The 20,272-nt window shown below is 39.6% G+C and overlaps 2 protein-coding genes and 1 long non-coding RNA gene across 4 annotated transcripts in view; 2 read left to right on the top strand and 1 right to left on the bottom strand.

Annotated features, from left to right (window-relative positions):
* Nucleotides 1-1,552: 1,552 nt before the first annotated feature.
* Nucleotides 1,553-5,695, bottom strand: PDE12 (phosphodiesterase 12). The gene is made up of 3 exons (XM_027586185.1): nt 4,257-5,695; nt 3,002-3,080; nt 1,553-2,295 (listed from the first exon to the last, which is right to left on the bottom strand). The coding sequence occupies exons 1-3, from the start codon at nt 5,559-5,561 to the stop codon at nt 1,853-1,855; spliced, it is 1,827 nt and encodes a 608-aa protein (XP_027441986.1). The 5' UTR covers nt 5,562-5,695; the 3' UTR covers nt 1,553-1,852.
* A 218-nt stretch (nt 5,696-5,913) lies between these two features.
* LOC113918175 lies at nt 5,914-7,613 on the top strand. Its single transcript, XR_003518460.2, has 3 exons — nt 5,914-6,147; nt 6,896-6,974; nt 7,320-7,613. It is a non-coding gene; the product is annotated as an uncharacterized LOC113918175 (long non-coding RNA).
* Nucleotides 7,614-14,142: 6,529 nt separating this feature from the next.
* The window catches only part of DNAH12 (dynein axonemal heavy chain 12), a 231,404-nt gene continuing 225,274 nt past the window's right edge, over nt 14,143-20,272 (top strand). The window contains exons 1-2 of one of the 2 annotated variants that reach the window (XM_027587798.2): nt 14,143-14,251; nt 14,943-15,145. In XM_027587798.2, the coding sequence (XP_027443599.1) occupies nt 14,976-15,145 (170 nt within the window). In that variant the 5' untranslated portion in view covers nt 14,143-14,251; nt 14,943-14,975. Of the gene's footprint in view, nt 14,252-14,942; nt 15,146-20,272 lie in introns of those variants that run through there. The other variant, XM_027587796.2, reaches the window with a different exon arrangement.

The following is a 20,272-nucleotide window of genomic DNA, read 5'->3' as shown; positions in this document are numbered from 1 at the left end:
GGATGTGGAATGTTTGGTAAGTGATTAGTTCTTCCGACCAGAGTTCAATCTAGCTAGCCATGGTGTTAATACAGAATCTGAATGTTTTCCTCATGGGCATGAGTGAGCAGGTCATGTTACAATTTCTTCTTTCAAAATGTCTCTCAACTTTTTGCTTAGAAACTTTGTTTCCTCTCATGTTATTTTAGGGGTCCTGTCAATATGTTTGAAAGCAGACCAAAAACATTTTAAAAAGGAAGAAAACAATATATATTTTGCAGAAGAATTAGATTCTGGCTTTAATATATTCATGTATTTGTAAACTGATGTTAAAATGCTCTCAAAAATGTTATTTAGGAAGGCACAATTTGGTAGAATCAACGTTTTATAGCTTTTTCTAATCAAGATCCCAGAAACTGCCATTTTAATTTTCCCCTTCCAGTATTTTAAGTACTTCAAGGTTCAAACTGAATTGTAAGTAAAACTCATTCTCAAACTTACTAAGACTGAACAATACATTGGCTGGTGAGCAGACTATGAAAGTACAGCCCCACTTTATCAAAAGAGAAAAGGTCTTATGGTATTGGGTTTAGAGATTAGTAACGAATTTGGGACAAAAGCTCTCATGACTGTGGAAAATCAGAATTCTTGAAGTGAGTGGGCTTTTCATATCTAAGCTATAGAAACTAAATGCAGAAATGAGATATTATAGTTATCCTGAACATTAAAAAAGTAACAGCTAAAGCATTACAAATAAGGTATGGTGATAATTGAGTTAGAAGAGCTCAGTTACCACTCGAGGCTAGAAACTAATCACTAAAACTGTCATTTCTAATTTTAAAAAGTTTGGCTTCATATTTAAATTTTTTACAGAATATAAATTATATATACAATGTTTTCTTATAACTCAAACTATAATACTCAAGTATATAAAAAGAATGGTTTGTTTCAGAAATGCTCAAAAGCCCCACAAATCCCCTATTTATAAAAACCAATAATTTCAAAAATACTTCCAGCAAAGAAATGCTCAATGGTTCACCCAAAATGTCAAGCCCGTATCAATAGGCAGTTTCTCATAAAGTAATTTCTCATGCTGCATTCTGCAGTATCATATGGTCAAATACTCTATTGATTTATGAACATTTTTCATGGGCAAGAAAATGGGATCAAGTTGAATATGTTGTTATTCACTTTGAACACTAAATTGTGCTTGCATCCTAAAAGTTCAAATGAGCTGCAGTAAGAATAAGAATATAAATGTCCATTTGAACCATATACTAAAAAGTAAAATCCTAAAAATGAAAGAATGATAATACCTTATATTAACTGAGAAACTAAAGATGAGAAGCAATTAACAATTGGTGATGGCATATTTTAATCTTCTGTTAAAGCTCTGAAGCTGTACTAAATTCTAGCCAAATTGAGGTAGAGGTAGACTCTAATGCTACTCCTTTCATGTGTCAGACTTAGGCCTCTCACTTTAACCTGTATGCATTTTTCCTTAATTATATAAACATGATTCAATTTGAAATGTGTTATGGTAGAAAAATTAAAAGGATCAAATGGTTTTTTTTTTTTTTACAAAATTCTTAATTCCTAGCTAAAAAAAAGGTACTTATAAAAATGTACATAATAATTCAATGTTCTTCCTGGGAGTCATAAACATATGTTTTTCCTTCAACCATAGGAAAAAAGAAAAGTGGAGAAACTGCAAATATGAACAGTTGTGTAATGAAGACACTGGAACATAACTAGTAGAGTAACAACATTTTGCCTTGTATCTGTCTAGTTTTCCTCTTTGAAGGTTATATATAAGCTGTGATTCATATTAGATTTCCTACTAAAGCAGACTTAAATTCCATTAAACAGAAGTCTATTTCCATTTTAAATCACATACAAGTGCTATGTGATCAGAGGGATGGGAAACACTAGGTAAGGCCTGGTGGGTGGTAACTTCTTCATGACTAGGTAATGGAATCACCTGTTCAACCTCTAGAGCATTTAAGTCAATGAAAATGTAATCCAGACATCCATGAAAGCCACCAACATAATTTGTGTAAGCAGGTTCACCACAAGCACTTTTCAGTTTGAAGAAATGGGTAAGGGACATGTTGCACCGTTCCTCTTCCCCATTGGAAGCCCAGTCTTCATGATCCTCTGGGATGTTGCCATTGACAACAAAATGATACATTCCTGTTGATGGGGTACTATTAAAGTCTCCACAAAATATAACCGGTATGCCAGCATACAGGTCACATGAGACATGTCTAATGTGAGCCAAGGCTACTGCCATTTGAATGAGACGAATGTACCCACCTGTGAATATAAAAAACATTAATGTAAGTACTTTTTTTTTTTTTAGATTTTATTTATTTATTTGACACACAGAGAGACAGCTAGAGAAGGAACACAAGCAGGGGGAGTGGGCAAAGGAGAAGCAGGCTCCCCACTGAGCAGGGAGCCCAATGCGGGGCTCGATCCCAGGACCCTGGGATCATGACCTGAGCTGAAGGCGGACGCTTAACGACTGAGACACCCAGGTGCCCCTAATGTAAGTACTTTTAAAAGTTGCCTTTAAGAAGAAAAAAAAAAAGCCCACAAACTACATACAGTATCTGGGTGACATTCAAAATATATATTTGGAGGAGGGGAACTGGATGAAGGTGGCCCAAAGGTAAAAAGAAACATTTCAGTTATGAGATACATAAGTATTCTATAGAAACATAATGACTACAGTTAACAATGATATATGGTATATTTAAAAGTTGCTAAGGGTAGATCCTAAAAGTTCTCATCACAAGGAAAAACATTTTTTCGGATCTGAGGTGAGCGATATTAACTAAACTTATTATGGCAATCATTTTGCAATATATGTAAGTCATTGTGCTGTACACTTTAAACCTCATGTGGTTATGAAATTATCTCAATAAAACTGAAAGAAATAAAAAAGATGTGTGTAAAACAGCCTTACTGACCTTAAGTTACCACGTTTACATCACTTGTGAAAACCACTAAAACCCACCTTTTGGATGCCAGTAGAGATGGGTATTAGCAACACATATCCTTTTAGAAGAGTCCTTTGTAGACTGAAGAACAGAAACCTAAAATAAACAAAGGGCCAAGAGTTCAGTTGCTGTCAATCTCCTGAATAATTTTTTTTTTAAATTCAAGACTATTTGATGAACTGACATTTCATAACATTCCCTGTCTGAAAAGTATAATTGCAATTATGAAATTTAACTTTTGCTACAAGTTTCAGAATACACATGAACAGGATTCAGCATAACATGTTTTAACAACTGTCTAACATACAGGAAGTTAAGAAAAGGATATTATTTTAGAGAACAACATTAAGGTTGGTGTTTTTAAGTGGGTAAAGGCAGGCTTTGGAGTCAGTCCCACCTAGATGGAATATCCACTCTTAACCATTTTATAGCAGTGTGACCTGGAGAGACACTTCCTAAGTCAGCTTGGTCACTGGTTAAAGACACTATCATCAACCTCAAGGGGGACTGTTGTATGGATTCAACCAAATGAGCTTACACAGAGGTGCATGAAACACACTGGGTGCTTAAAAAAAAAAAAAGGTAGCACTCCAAAATCTTACTATGAACAAAATCAGTTACCTAAAAACTCTGGACAAATATACAAATAACATATTTTTAAAAACTACAGCAGCTTAACACCCTGCTCAGTGATGATGTAATATATAAGTAACTGGGCAGGAATCCTGGCTCCACACTTGTGTGAAATTGGATAAGTAAACTTGACCATTTCCCCGTATGTAAAATGGGAAGAATAACATCTGTGAAAATAGCAGGATTACTATGACCAAAATTAAAATATTAATATTTGTGGAATACTTCATTAAACATGCCGGACACAATTATTAAGTGTTTTCTGTTTTGAGTTTTTATTCAAATTCCAGTTAGTTAACATACACTGTAATATTAATTTCATGAATAGAATTCAGTGATTAAATTTTAAGTGTCAGAACAGTGCTTGGCAAGTAGTAAGAAAATATTAATTACTATATTCTTGTATTCAGCATGTGTCTTTCCCATGAGATTGTAAGCACTATGAAAGTCCGTTTTTCTTGTTCAAACGTGCCTGGCACACTAAAGGTGGTCAATAAGTATTTGCTCAATGAATGAATGAAAGCTAACCTTTGTGCTGAAGATACAAGAGCAAACTCCCTTCAGTAAAATCTGAAAAAATCTTCCAGGGCCCTAAAAATCGACGAGTATGTAAAGAGAATAATGGCAGAGGTACTTTACCTGGAGGACAGAAGATCTTTGGAGCACCCTCTCCTGCGCAGACGGGTACAAAACTAGTTTCTCCAGCAGTTCTTTGTGAAGTGGGTCGGACTCCAGGGCTTCGTGGAAAGAAATGTCATGCTGGCTAAGGAGAGTGAATTTGGCCTTTCGGTAGAAAGTAGCCAGGCCTTCGTGCTGCTTGATTCTAAACACGCCCTCCAGCCCAAAGGCCTCGAGGGCTGGCACCAAGCTGTCTGTAAACACGCTGCGATCAACCTCTTGCAAACAGATGAGGTCAGCGTTGTAGCCCGTGAGCTCCTTCTGGATAAGGTTCTGGCGGTAGTCGAGTTCCAGGGCATAAGGGGCACAGTACGGGTACAGGACGCTCCTCGAAAACTCAGTCTGGGCGTACGTGTCGGCCAGGAGGTTGTAAGAGACCGTGCGGACGAGAGAGTCGTCCGTCACCTTCTTGGTGTAGAGATGCCGGTGGTCAAAGGTGCAGGTGCCAGGCCCAGCCTCCACGGGACACACACTTTCCAACTCCCGGCTGGGCCCGAAGCGCTGCCCATTGCCTGGGGTGCAATGAAGCTTGAGTCGGAGCCCGATGTCGGCATTAGACGGCGTGTAGACGCGCTCATTCACACCCGTCTCTGTCCAACTGGGAGAGGGTGAAGAGGGAGACAATGACGAGGGGCCCCCGCCCTCTGGCTCTGCCGCTCCGGGTTTGGCTTCCTTGTACCAACGGAAGACGGAGCTGGCGGGATCCCCAAATTCGAGGCTGAGCTTGGGGCATACCGGGAAACCGGCCATGATGTAGCGTGGCAACTGAAGCTCGGTGAAGGCGGGCGGGTTGCGCTCCACCTTGTACTTGACATCGCCGATCTGCAGCACCGCGCCGTCCTGCCAGGCGTCCACGTTGAGCACGTCTTCAGCCACTGCCTCCTCCCGGTAGTACAGCTTCACCACGGGCTCGCAGGCCGCAGCCGGCTCGGGCCCAGGCCCCGCACAGGCCACATCGCCACTTGCATTTGGCCGGTTCTTCCTGCTCTTTTTGGCGGCGGCCGCCTTAGCGTGACCTTTGAGGGCATTGGTTGCTATCCGGCTGAGGGCCCGACCCAGCGGCTCGCTTTGGTCGCGCTGCATGTTCTTGTGACTGCCGTCGGCCAGCGCAAACGACAGGCTTAGCTTAGGCTCCGAGGGCACACAGCGCACTACAGCGCGCTCCATGGCGCCCGCTGTCTCAGTCGCCGCCTCGGCCCGAGTGTGCCGCTCCACCGCCGTGCGGACCCCACGAAGCGCGGCGCGGGAACCTGGGAGCCTCCACATGAACCTGGTGGCCCAGCGGCCGCCAAGCCTCAGAGGAAGATTGAGGAGCTGCCGCAGCCGGCTCCGGGATCCATTCAGTCCCGTAGCTTCCGGCCGGAGGGAGAGGGCACGAGGTACTTCCGCTCCGCACTTTCGCCAGGCCGGCTTAAATGCTCCCCTTTTCCGTAGCCACGCCTATCAATAATCCCTCCCAACTTAATCTTTATCGTCAAATCGAGCCATAAAGAGGGGAAAATAAAGAAACTATTGAGGTGCCTGAGGGAAATATTGGACTCCATGTTTTTTTTAAATTTTATTTTATTATGTTATGTTAATCACCATGTTTTTATCGAAAGTGCAGTTATAGGGCTGAAGGAAACGTGCGCCAAGTCGGAAGTCATTGGGGCGTTGTCATGGGTTCCGCTTCCCTCACGGAAGCGAGCGCTTTTTCTGGATTCTAGCCTTCTGCCTTGTCTTCCAGCTCCGTGGGGCTAAGCAGTGCGAGGGCGTGGAGAACTCCACCAGGATTGCCAGCCTGGCTCCAGCCGTGGAAAGCGTTGCCCAGTTCCCTTCCACCGCATTCTCATTGCTGCTTGCTCTTTCCGAGGTGTGGGGGGGTTCGTTTCAGGCCGGGCTAGCGCAGACGCACGGAACTGTCTTCGTGGTAGTTAGTAACAATTAACTTTATACAAGAATTACCATTTAGGGAGCGAAGACTGTGCTAAAACGTCATTGATCGTTACGAGGTCCAGAGTGATTAAGTTACCTGCTCAAGGTCACAAAGACATTGCTGAATGAATGGCAGGAGACAGAATAGCCAGTAAGAGAAAATGAGAAGTGTAGCCTTCAATGAAAACCAAATGAAGGAAGTATTTTAAGAATGATTTTGTGTTCAATATAATTAATATTCGGTGATTAACTGAAAAAAACCTTGAAAATTTTGAAAGAACAAATTGAGAAGTCACTTCTGTCCACAAATGATCTAATTAGTATCCATTTTTCCTTATGCTACAACTAGAATGCATACTTAACTGGGCATCTAATAATAAGCCACACCTTACCCCCCTGGCTTACCATGAAGAAAATAGGCTTTTGACTGTGTTCTAAAAGCAGGATGGGTTTTGCAATTATTTGAAATTTCTATTCCTGTCCTGCCCTCCTCCCACCCACCAAATATTTGATAAGGTGACCGGGTACTGATAGTGTATATGCACTTCGAGGCTACAGTATAGGTATAAAAGTCATTACTTTGTATCAACTGACTAAGGAAGAAAGCAAGTAAGTCTTGGTAGTCTCGTTGATAGTGCCTCATTTAACAAATCAGAGTTTTGAAACGGCATTTTTCTTATCCACAGCACTTTCCTTCATGCAACTTTGCAGAACTCAGTCTTAAATCAGCCTATATAAAGAAAGATAGAAGCCCTACCGGAAAATGTGAGTTTCCTTTAAGCAAACTGATGTTATTTAACAATTAGCAGTCTTAATCCTAGTTTTGAGACAGATGCCTTTAAGTGTCATACTTCTCTTAGTTTATATATATATATATTTTTTATTTTTATTTTTTGAAAGAGTAAAACAGACCCATGTGAAAAGTAATCTTTCCACCGCTGACTCCTATGCAGACACACCATGTATTATGAATATATACCTTCCTCCTATTTATTTACACAAAGTAATATAGTATACCCATGGTTCACTACCTTCCTCTTTTTGAAAGAGGACTTCAACTACCTCCATTTTGACCTCAAACTTTCTAATGGATTAAGTTCTTCCTTCCAGCTTATCTCTTTACACAGGCAAAAGACCCTGCAGGCAGTGCATCTTGTGATGGGAACCAAAACTACCCCCTCAAGCAATAAGGATTGCCCTGAAGCAGCAAGAACCCCCCGCCGCCCCCCCCCCCCACCAGAGAATGATCCACCTGGCCTTTTCTGCCCACCTGCATGTATCCACTGACCTTTGTCCTACATTTGCTTTATGTAAACCTAGAATGTTGTCAGCACTTTGGAGACCGTCTTTGAGGCCACTGGTGTTGGCCTCAGTGAAATAAATCCCTTTTTTGTTTCACCATCACTCATCTCTCTGCCTTTGGAGTTTGTCTGCGGTGAGTGGTCAAACCTGGTCTGTTTGGGACTCCCAGAGCCACGGGCTCTTGCACTCCTGTGCAAGATTTCCACTGTCTTTTTGTCAGTTCTTTCAAGAGAAAGTGAATGAAAGTGTCACAACTTCCCATAGAAAATTTGATTTGAACTCAACAGATTTGAAAATGATACATAATAAATGGTATGTTTGAAGCTCTATTTTTATGAGGCTAAATTATAGCATAATTATATACAGAAATTATATACATTATATAATTAAAATTTGAAGTCGGAAGACTGAACCAGTCAGTACTACACTTTCCCTGATACCAAAAGGGGAAGCAGCTAATAAAAATAATTTTATTCCTCCATTCTCAGTCCATACCAAGAAACACAAACTAACTTTCACTAATCAAAGTTTGTGGTTGATGGAGTTTTCTTGTTTTATATATATATATATACATATATACATATATATATATATCTGCAAAGATAAGCATATGAAGACTAGTTTCTTGTGATTACCCTCACCTTGGTTAATAAAATTGGTAGCCAAAACATAGATTACTAATATACTTTTATCTTTTTTTACTTAAGGTCAACATGATACTGTAGTTTTGAGTGATAGCACTCAGAAATTTTGGGTACTACCTGGTAATATTCAGGGTAATCTGCTACTTCCTTATATATTCAAATTTGATAATTTTCATTTGCTTTTTATTTAAGAGACCAATCTCTTTGTTTCTTTAACATTTAAAAAATTTTTTTCTAGTTTTATTGAGATATTATTTACATATAATATTGCATATCATATTACATATAATATTGTAGTAGTCCAATGTGTACAACAATGATTGTATATTGATATATATATATATATAATTACCACAAAAGTTTAGTTAACATCCATCATTTCACATAGTTATATTTTTTTCTGTGCTGAGAACTTTTAAGATCTACTCTCTTAGCAACATCAAATACATAACTTGTATGCTCACTATATTCACCATGATATACATTATATCCCCAGAACTTCATCTTATAACTGGAAGTTTTTACCTTTTTTTAATTTTATTTTTATTTATTTTTTTATTTTTAGAGATTTTATTTATTTATTTGAGAGAGAGAGCACATGAGAGGGGGGAGGGTCAGAGGGAGAAGCAGACTCCCTGCTGAGCAGGGAGCCTGATGCGGGACTCTATCCAGAGACTCCAGGATCATGACCTGAGCCGAAGGCAGTCGCTTAACCAACTGAGCCACCCAGGTGCTCAAGTTTTTACCTTTTTTGACCATCTTCACCCATTCCCTTCATTCCCCTGCCCGCCATCCTCCCCCTGCTTCTGGCAACCACCAATCTCTTCAGTTTTTTTTTTAATTCTGCATATAAAGTGAGATCATACAGTATTTGTCTTTGTATGACTTACTTCACTTAGCATAATGCCCTCAATGTCTATACATGTTGTCACAGATAGCAGGATTTCCTTTCTTATGGCTGAATAATATTCCAATATTTGTATCTCTGTCTGTATCACATTTTGCTTACTCATTTATCCTTCAATGGACATTTACACTTGGGTTATTTCCATGTCTTGGCCATTGTAAATAATGCTACAGCAAATATGGGGGTGCAGATAGTGATTCTGTTTCCTTTAGATACATACTCAGAAGTGGAATCGCTGGATCATATGGTAGTTCTATTTCTAATTTTTTGAGGAATCTCAATACTGTTTTCTGTAGTAGCTGTACCAGTTTACATTCCCAACAACAGTGCTGTTTCTTTTATTTTAAAATTTATTAGGATTTATAATGGTTATATTATATATACTTATATAGCATAGTATAAATAATATATGATATATCATTTAATATAAGGTATAATTAATGTGAATTTAATAGCAATCAAAAATTAGTTAGAAGAAATTCAAATCAAAGAACCTATGTAAAACCTACCACAATTTAACTCCATAAAGAACTCTTATGCATATGGACTCATTTCTTTTCCCTGCCCTCCCGTTTTTAATTTTGAAACAAACACTGCATAATATAAAGCATAGTAAGTTCGTCTCATAAGTTCTCTTAGCATCTTCCACATTTAATAAGTAGAAGAAACTTTTTATATAGTATTAAAGAATTACATTTTGGTGTTATATCCATAAGTGCTTTTAAATAATCAAGGCCTTGTGAAATAAATTCTGCTCTCATAGATAATATTTCTAACCTTTAGACTAAGAAATAGAGCTTTTAAGGGGGGGATTTTAAGCTGCAAATTATATTTTAAATAGCTGTTTTTCTTTCAAAGCAAAAGATTTATAAAAATCCCAGCTGGCACTTTTGTAGAAATTGACAAATTGATCCTAAAATTTGTATGGAAATGCAAAGGACCTAAAAGAGTCCAAATCACTACTTTTCTATAAAAGAACAAAGTTGGGGGGGGCACCTGGGTGTCTCAGTCAGTTAAGCATCTGCCTTTGGCTCAGACCATGATCCCAGGGTGCTGGGATCGAGTCCCCACATCAGGCTCCTTGCTCAGCAGGGAACCTGCTTCTCCCTCTGCCTGCCACTTCCCCTGCTTGTACTCTCTAACAAATAAATAAAATCTTAAAAAAATAAAAAGTCTCTTATGGCTTAAAAAAAAAAAAAAGAACAAAGTTGGAGGACTGATACTACCCAATTTTAAAACTGTAACCATTCTTACTAAAGCTGCAGTAATCAAGACTGTGTGGTATTGGTATAAAAATAAACATATAGATCAATGGAACAGGATTGAGTGTCCAGAAATAAATGCTTACATTATGGTCAATTGATTTTCAACAAAGATCCCAAGGCAATTCAGTGGGGAAAGGACAACTTTTTTAAGACGCGATACTGGAACAATTATATATGTATATACAAAAAAAAAAAAATGAACTTGGATCTGTACCTCTCACCAAATATAGAAATTTACTGTAAATAGACCATAGATCTAAATGTAAATCAGAAACTAGAAGAAAACATAGGAGAAAATCTTCATGACCTTATCTGTCTTTCATAGATAATAGCCTCAAAAGCATGAGCCATAAAAAAGTATCCTGGGGCACCTGGGTGGCTCAGTTGGTTAAGCGACTGCCTTCGGCTCAGGTCATGATCCTGGAGTCCCGGGATCGAGTCCCGCATCAGGCTCCCTGCTTGGCGGGGAGTCTGCTTCTCCCTCTGACCCTCCCCCGTCTCATGTGCTCTCTCTCTCTCATTCTCTCTCTCAGACAAATAAATAAAATCTTAAAAAAAAAAGTATCCTAAGTTTGATTTTATAAAATCTGAAGGGCGCCTGGGTGGCTCAGTCGTTGAGCGTCTGCCTTCGGCTCAGGTCATGATCTCAGGGTCCTGGGATCGAGCCCTGCATCGAGCTCCCTGCTCTGCGGGAAGCCTGCTTCTCCCTCTCCCGCTCCCCCTGCTTGTGTTCCTTCCCTCACTGTCTCTCTCTCTGTCAAATAAATAAATAAAATCTTTAAAACAAATAAAAAATAAAATAAATAAAATAAAATTTGAAGACTTTTGGGGGCACCTGGGTGGCTTAGTCGATTAAGCGACCGACTGACTCTTGATTTCAGCTTAGGTCATGATCTCAGGTCCTGGGATTGAGCCCCACATTGGGCCTCCTTGCTCAGCATGGAGTCTGCTGGAGATTTTCTCTCTCCCTCTCTCTCTCTCTCTGCCCCTCCCTCCACTTCCCCCACCCAAATAAATAAATAAATATTTAAAAAAATGAAGACTTTTGCTCTTCGAAAGGCACCATTAAGAAAATGAAAATATAAGCTGTATACCAAGAGAACGTGTTTGCAAATTATCTGAAAGGACTCGTATCCAGAATATAAAGAACTCTTACAACTGATAAAAAGTTAAATAATCCAATTTAAAAATGGATGAAAGATTTGAATAAACATTTCATCAAAAAAAGATATGTTAGTGGATAATGAGCACATGAAAATGATGAAGGATAGGTGGAAGGCAGGCAGGGACAAGCCCCCCCCGCCGCCCAAGGGGAAATCACTCTTAAAAGGATTTTACACCACCCTGAAAGGAGCCCTCCACCCTTTCCTATGTGATAGATAGGTGACAAAAACCTGATTGGATGACAGGATCAGGGAGGATTAATCAGATTAAATCAGCCAGCTAACAAGCCCATTAAATATCCCTAAACTTAGAAACTCCTGTGGCAACCCTCTATGGTTCCTTCTCTCTTTGGGAGCTTTGTACTGTCACTCGATAACCTTTGCTTTACTATCACTCAATAAACCTTGCTTTGCTGCCCATCACTCTATCTGGTCTACCTCTTCATTCTTCAAAGTGGTGTGACCAAGAACTGTGGTCACCAGCAGAGAAAAAAACCCTGTAACAAAAGGTTTCAACATCATTAGTATTCAGGGAAATGCAAATTAAAAATGCAATGAGATACCACTATATGCACACTAGAATGGCTGTGATAAAAAAGATAGATAATACCAAGTGTTGACAAGGACATGGAGAAATTGGAACCCTTATACATTGCTGGTAGGAATATAAAATCTTTCAGTCACTTTGGGAAACAGTTTGACAGTTTCTTAAAAAGTTAAACATAGACTTACCATTCAACCCAGTAATTCTACTCTAGGTTTCTACTGATGAGAAATGAATATGTATGTTCATCCTAACATCTGCACATGAATGTTCATGTCAGCGTTGTTCATAATAGCCCCAAATTGGAAGCAATCCAAATGTCCATCAACTTGTGAATGGATAAACCAAATGTGATATATTTATATAATGGAGACTATTCAGCAATAAAAATGAACTTCTGCTACATACTACACATGAGTGAACCTTAAACATGTTTTCATTAAGTGGAAGAAGCCAAACACAAAAGACTACATAATTCTTTATTCCATTTATATGTAATTTTCAGAAATTGCAAACCTATAGAGGCCAAAAGCAAATCAGTGGTTGCCTGAGGCTGGAGGTGGGAATGGGAATTCACTGGACATGAGCCTAAGGGAATGTTGAAATGTTTCAGGTCTGAATCTTGGTAATGGTTGTATAAGTCTCTACATTTACTAAAAAAAAAATCATTGAATTATATACTTTAGAGTGGTAAATTTTATAGTATATAAATTACACCTACATAAATCTGTTAAAAAAATATATATAGTATTAGTCAGGGTTTAATGAGGGAAGCAGAACCAGTGGATTATATATGTCCCCTGTATTTATCCATATGTATGTATGTGTGTGTGTGTGTGTATATATATATATATATATATATATATATATACACATATGAATTTATTACAAGGAATTAGCTTATGCAATTGTGGGAACAGGTTAAGCAAGTCCAAGATCTATAGGGTAGGCTGTCAGGAAGGGAAGATCCAGAGAGGAGAGAGCAATTATAAAGCTAGCTGCTGTTTAGAGTCTGATTCAGTGCATGCCTAAACCTCCTCTTTAAAAGAATTTCCACTGATTGAGTCAGCCTCACCCAGATACTCTCCCTAGTTTAACATCAATATACTAGGGATTTGAACTGCATTTGCAAAATCTCATTGCAGCACCAGATTAGTGTTTGATTGAATAACTGGGAGAGGTTGTGGGTATGATACTAAAGACTGCTGTCTTCCTTTAAGTCCACAGCTTATAACTTAGCTTAAGCAAATGCCAAAAAATCATCATGTACTTATACCAGTATTTTCTTTCTACAGAAAGACGGCTTACTTTTACAAGCAATGAAGATGTTTAACTTGTTCATGCACTCACCCAAATGATGTTTTTAGAGGTCCTATTGTGTGCCAGACACACAATGGACTGTACTCTAATTAATAGAAAATTCTTTATACATGGTGACTGGCACTCTATGTCAAATATGCTCAAATATTTGTTGAATGACTATGCCACCAGACTTACTCATCCCCCAATTTTATTTATGCACATGATATTTGTGTAGGCTATCATCCTTTAGATGGAGTATCCAGTGTGCAGCCTCAGGTAGCAAAGTTTCACATTTCTATCTCCAAGCATACTCGAAAAATGTACACACCTTACCTTTTTTGCCAAGGATTTCCTGAAGGAAAAGTGCTGTATAAACAAATACCAATATAGAAACAAGATAAATTATATTGCTGGTTATTTACAGGGAAGTCACTATGGGAACATTTGAAGACTTCATCTTCCTCTGAGAGCGTTTACATAAATCTGTTTTTCAACACATCCAAATTTCCAGTCTTGCAGGTTTCCACAGCTTGAAGATCCTGATTCCCTGGACCCCTTCCAAGGGAAGGCAGTTAGGTTTAAAAAAAAAAAATCTCATTCTCCAACTCTTCATTCATAAGCAATTAATAATGAACTGAGCAATGAATTACTATGACAGGTAATCCAATCTGTCGCAGCTCAGCAACTGCCTCTCCAGGCAACTTCTACCCGGTCTCTCCAGCAGCGACCGCGGCAGTTTCCATGGCGACAACTTTGTTTGTACATGGCAGGCGGACTGCCCAGCTCATCGGGAGCGGTGGGGTTCCCGAGGTTTCACCCTTCATCTCGCCTCTTCCTTTCGCGCCAGAGGAGAAGCTAACTGAACGTTTCCCTCTCGTCTGAGCAGCCGGGAAGTAGTGAAAAACGATCAGATAGGTACTTCCTTGCCTTCAGTTTTCTCTTCACCCTTTCCCAGGACCGGAGATCTCTAACTGGGTGCCAGCAGAATACTGTCTTTTTCAAGGCAGAAATCTCCAAATTCTGCGGGCATCCGCGGCAAGTGCAGTTGGTATCACGGTTAACTGTTCAACATTTACAGGACATTTTAGATTTTCTATGCAAATATATGCCTATTTTTGCTTGATCATGGTATCATCACTTCCTAGGATGGTAGCAAGACTAAGATACAACACTGGTGTGTTTAAAGATTTTAATGATGTCAAACATCAGCTTTTTTTGGGAGAGCAATTATACCTCAGCAACTGGATTTTGTTGTGGTTGTGGTGGTGGTGGTGGTGGTTTGCATTTTAGGGGAAAATTTGAACCCAGAATTTTAGAACCGTAGGGGTATTTAGAGAGCATCTAATCCAGTTCCTTAATTTCATCTATGGGAAAACTGAAACCCTAACTGGGAAGTGACTGGTTTCATTTCTTCATAGCAAGTGGGATGTAGAGCTATAAAGGAATCCCTGCCCATTTACCTCAATTGTCATTCTTTAGACTAATACCATACTTGGGAGGAAGATCTCAAAATGTCTGGAAGTTTTGGAATTGATAGCTAAGATATGTTATGAATATATGGAGGCTAACATTTACAATAATGGCTTAATGGGCTTTTACTCCTCAGAGTATAAAGTATTCTAATCTTCAGGAGACCAAGATGTCAGATCCAGACAAAGCTGCAATTACAGCAGAAAAGGAGGCTCTGAACTTGAAGTTACCTCCTATTGTGCGCCCCCCTGAAGACATAGGTGTTGACACACCAGCACAAAGTAAATTGTTGAATTACAGAAGATCTAAGCAGCAGCAGAAGACGATTAATCAGTTAGTGTAAGTAGCATATTGGTAAATAATTCTTTTCTGGAGTTCAAGTGAAATGATTAGTGTTCATATTCTCATAAAACAGCTTTAACTATGTAGGTTGTTTATGGGCAAAATATCATCTTCAAGTTCAATTAGGGAAACAAAAAAGTAATCACAACAGTAAGTGCTATATGCCACTATATATATGTTATATGTCACTTAATGTATAGTTATGTCACTATATCTATAGTTAGTACGGGGCTTATGCTAATCACTGCTTACTCTAAGAATTGTTTTTAGCACTTCACCTGTACTTCTCACAACTACCCTATGTGATGGGTACTATTCTTATCTCTATTAATATTTATACTAGTTCTTCAAGGCTGAGTTTATGGATCACCTCCTCTGGAAAGCCTTCTCCTAATCCCCCCCTCCTTTTTTAAAGATTTTATTTATTTATGGGGCGGCTGGGTGGCTCAGTCGTTAAGCGTCTGCCTTCGGCTCATGTCATGATCCCAGGGTCCTGGAATCAACCCCACATCGTACTCCCTGCTCAGCGGAGAGCCTGCTTCTCCCTCTCCCACTCGCCCTGCTTATGTTCCCTCTCTTGCTGTCTCTCTCTCTGTCAAATAAATAAAATCTTTATAAAAAAAGATTTTATTTTTTGCGAGAGACAGTACAAGCTGGGGGAGGGAGGCAGAAGGAGAGGAAGAAGCAGACTCCCCACTGAGCAGGGAGCCTGATGTGGGGCTGGATCCCAGGACCCTGGGATTATGACCTGAACTGAAGGTAGATGCTTAACCAACTGAGCCACCCAGGAGCTCCTAATCCCCTTTGTGCAGCTTCTTCTTTTTCTACATATTTCTCGTACATCAGTTTATTTAGCGATATTACCTACCAACTGTTACACAGACATTGTGCTTGTTACTAGGGAGACCAAAGAGATTACAACAGAGAGGATCGTGTCTTTACACTGTAGTGGGAGGAGACAGACAGTAAACATTTAAAAACAGACAAACAAAAAGAGTATGTTAACCTTTTAAGTAGTGAATGGATACTATGAAGATATAAGATTGTGGGATAGAGAGTGATAGGGAAGGTATCCCTGGGAACATCACAGGAAAGTCCTGTGGAGATGATATTTAAGTAGAGTTCTAAAGAGCAAGGAGCTGGGGCACCTGAGTGACTCAGTCGTCAAGTGTCTGCCTTTGGCTCAGGTCATGATCCCAGAGCCCTGGGATCGAGCCCGGGGATTGGGTCCTGGGATTGATCAGGTCGTTGGGATCCCTGCTCAGTGGGGAGCCTGCTTCTCCCTCTCCCTCTGCCACTCCCCCTACTTGTGCTCTCTGTCTCAAATAAATAAACAAAATCTTACAAACTGAGGGTTGCTGGAGTGGAGGGGGGTGGGAGGGATGGGGTGGTTGGGTGATGGACATTGGGGAGGGTATGTGTAGTGGTGTGCACTGTGTACTGTGTAAGACTGATGAATTACAGACCTGCCCTGAAACAACTAATACATTATATGTTAATTAAAAAAATCTTAAATAAAGTGTAAGAAGCTTCTCATTTAAAAAAAAAGAAACTTTCCATTTAAATAAATGGAATAGCACTCTAGCAAAGGGGATAGCAAGTGTTGAAAGCTCCGGAATATGAATGCTTTCTTGTGGTCTGGGAGCTGGCAAAGGCCAGTGTCATTAGAGTATCAGAAACTTGGGGGAGAGTGGTGGTATCAGGTGAAGGTGGAGAGAAAGGTGGGGGCAGAGTGTAAAAGGCTTTGTAAGCCATACTAATAAATTCAGATTCCATTTTAAGTTCAGTGGGGCCATTGAAATGTTTTAAACTGGGACATGACATGAAAATCAACTTATATTTAAAAATATCAGTCTGGCTATTAAAAATAGACTGAGGTGGAAGGGAAGCGGACAAGAGTAGAGGGAAAAAAGGAGACCAGGTAGACTGCTTTTGTAGTGACACAGATGAGAGCTTTCGGTGGTTTGGATAAGGCTGAAGACAGTGGAGGAGGAGAGAAGTATATTTATAGGGGATAGGTTTGGATTCAGAATCAGTAGGACTTGCTTTGGTAACAAAGTGGATGGTAGTGTCTATATTTATAGAGAATCAGAAGTCCAGAAGATCGGGGAGGTAAATTTTGAAGTTGAGGTGCTTATGTGACATCTAAACATATGAGGGAATATGTTAAGTAGGCAGCTGGATATATATGTGTATATATGTATATATGTATGTATATATGAGACGAGGTCTAGGCTGAAGATAAAAATTTGGGAGTCAGCAGATTGTAGATGATAAGGCCATGAGGAATAGTTCAAATCACCTAGAGAGAGTAAAAATTGAGAGAAGGCAGCCCAGGAGTAAGCCTTTGGGAATTATAAAATTTATATTATATAATATTTATTTTTTATAAAATAAAAAATTTATTAAAAATTTATTTTTTATAAAATATTAAAATATAGATATTTATTTAAGATTGTATTTATTCATTTGAGAGAGAGAGAGAGCAAAAGGAGGAACAGTGGGAGAGGGACAAGCAGACTTCACTCTGAGTGTGGAGCCCGACGCGGAGCTTGATCCCACAACCTGGAGATCATGACCTGAGCTGAAATCAAGAGTCAGACACCCAACTGACTGAGCCACCCAGGCGCCCCAGGAATTATAATATTTAGATGTTGGGTACAGAAGGGTCAACCAGCAAATAGATCGAGGAACTGTGATTTCCTCAATGACACAGTGTATTGTGTCTTCGCTGCCATTCTCTTCTACTCACTTTGACATACTTAAGGGCAGAGAGCTCAACACAAAGCACAGAATCTGGCATGTTATTGTTGATGAATTGAATGAGTGAATAAAGGAATTTATTTTAAAGATTTTATTTATTTATTTGAGAGAGAGAGAGCCCAAGAGGGGGGAGGGTAAGAGGGAGAAGCAGACTCCTCACTGAGCAGGGAGCCCGATGTGGGACTTGATCCTGGGACTCCAGGATCATGACCTGAGCCAAAGGTAGTCGCTTAACCAACTGAGCCACCCAGGAACCCAGTAAAGGAATTTTTAAAGGAGGAACCTAACTCTTATGCTTTGTACAGATGTATAAGTACTACCTCTCTCATTTGGGTGCTTAATAACAAATAGTGTCTCAAAATTACCTGAAGCAGGGGCGCCTGGGTGGCTCAGTCGTTAAGCATCTGCCTTTGGCTCATGTCATGATCCCAGGGTCCTGGGATCAAGCCGCGCATCAGGCTCCCTGCTTAGCGGGAAGCCTCCTTCTCCCTCTCCCACTCCCTCTGCTTGTGTTCCTTCTCTTGCTGTCTCTCTCTGTCAAATAAATAAATAAAATCTTAAAAAAATTTACCTGAAGCATAGTGCTGTACTAATACTGAGATTAGAATTGCCATGTGTTTATTTAGGATAAATAACATTTGCAATGAAAGGTTTTTATACCAGAAACACATTTTTTTCTGGAAGACTGTGGATTTTGTGATTGTCAGTCTCTTGCTACCTCTACCTATTAGGAAATAGGAATGTAGATTTCCCTGTTTCCAAGGTGGGGTGAAGTCTGTTGATAGAGAGAGCTCCAGGACTGAGGTAGGATGTAAGGTGTCCTGGGCATAACTGGGCCCCTTCTGTGACCAGGGCCTGGGAACACTGGCTGAGAAAAAAAAAAATCATTCTGTAGCTTTCCGGAGTCCCAGGAATAAGTCACTTCTTCCTTGGCCACTATCTCCCTCTTGATTCAGACCAGCCTTTCTCTCCTTCACTGCACGGGGTCTCTCACACAGTTCCTTTGAAATTATCCAATTTTTTGTTCATTTATTTGTTTTTGACTGTCAACACACAAAGCAAAAACAGAATGAAAAGACTCACTTTTATATTCTTCCCAGCTCCTTTTATTTTTAGCCAGTAGGAGAAAACATGCCACAGGAAATTGCTGCTATCTTAAAGGGTGGCTTTTATATATAAAGAGCTCAAAGAGGTCAAGCTTATTCTTGTTGGGATAATTGCTGTGCAAGTCAGCTAGTGCCAACTAGCGTACCAAAGTATAAGGCAAATTCCTCGAAAGTATGGATTGTGGAGGGCTAGGCACTTCGGGGAAATAATGACAGATGAAAGGAAGTCTGGTTGAGGCCTTGATGATTCACAAAGAAAAGAGGAAGGAGGATATTCCAGCCACATTTCCTACTTCTTGCGAAAAAGCCTTTGGAATTTTTGTTTAGTCAGGCTCAGTAAGAGTTAACATGGAAATGAGTCTACTCAAAAATCTAATTCAGGGGCTCCTGGCTGGCTAAGTCAGTAGAGCAGGGGACTCTTGATCTTGGGGTTAAGAGTTGAAGCTCCACGTTGGGCTTAGAGCATACTTAATTTAAAAAAGTGAGTTCAGTCTTAGGCTGCTTTGATAAATGTAAAATGTCTAGAATCCATGATAGAAAATTTTCACTCTACACTGGTCAAACAACATCTGGAATTCTGGAGTCACACTTTAAGAGGGATGTTGATGTTAATAGCCATGGAGGAGAGAGGAATTTTGATAAACCATCTCATTTGGAGGAGGCTGATTTGCTTAATGGGTAAGAGTGTAGACTGGCATCTATACTGGCCTGAGTTCATATCCTGTCTCTGCAGCTTATGAGCCATGCATGAATTTGGCAAGTTAAATAACTTGATTTATCTTCATCTTCCTATCTGTAGGATGGAGATAAGACTCGTGCTTTTCTCTTAGGATTTTTGTGAGAGTTAAATGAGATCCATGCATGTAAAGATCTTAAGCCAATGCCTAAAACATAATAAGCTCACCGCAAATGGTAACTTTTATTGACAGGAATAGTTGAAAGAACTGGATAAGTATCATTAAGTTTCAGAAGGGTAACAGAAAAAGAATATGACTTTTTGTGTATGGCTCTGGAGAACAAAAGTTACAAGAATATAACTCAATATAAAAATTTTGTTTCTAAGAATATAAGCTAGCTGACAATAAATTGGGCTGACTCAGAAAGTGATGAGTGCCATCCCCCTCACTCATCTCAGGGTACAACTCGATATTTTTGAGAATATTTGTACATCAAATAAGGTCTGAATTAGATATATGAGATTTTTTCCAAATCCACAATTCTGATCATTCCACAGCTATTTATTGACCTTGAGGGA

The sequence above is a fragment of the Zalophus californianus genome, chromosome 1, assembly GCF_009762305.2.
Source record: "Zalophus californianus isolate mZalCal1 chromosome 1, mZalCal1.pri.v2, whole genome shotgun sequence".
NCBI lineage: Eukaryota > Metazoa > Chordata > Mammalia > Carnivora > Otariidae > Zalophus > Zalophus californianus.
The sequence above is the reverse complement of the archived record's forward strand: the minus strand, read 5'-3'. Positions and strand labels throughout refer to the sequence as shown.

What these genes read in the sequence shown, in the direction of transcription:
- PDE12 (XM_027586185.1), bottom strand. Translation starts at nt 5,561, where the DNA reads ATGTGGAGGCTCCCAGGTTCCCGCGCCGCGCTTCGTGGGGTCCGCACG. An exon ending in AAAGATCTTCTGTCCTCCAG is followed by an intron (nt 3,081 to 4,256) that starts GTAAAGTACCTC and finishes TGTTTATTTTAG; the next exon opens with GTTTCTGTTCTTCAGTCTAC. An exon ending in TCTCTACTGGCATCCAAAAG is followed by an intron (nt 2,296 to 3,001) that starts GTGGGTTTTAGT and finishes TTATATTCACAG; the next exon opens with GTGGGTACATTCGTCTCATT.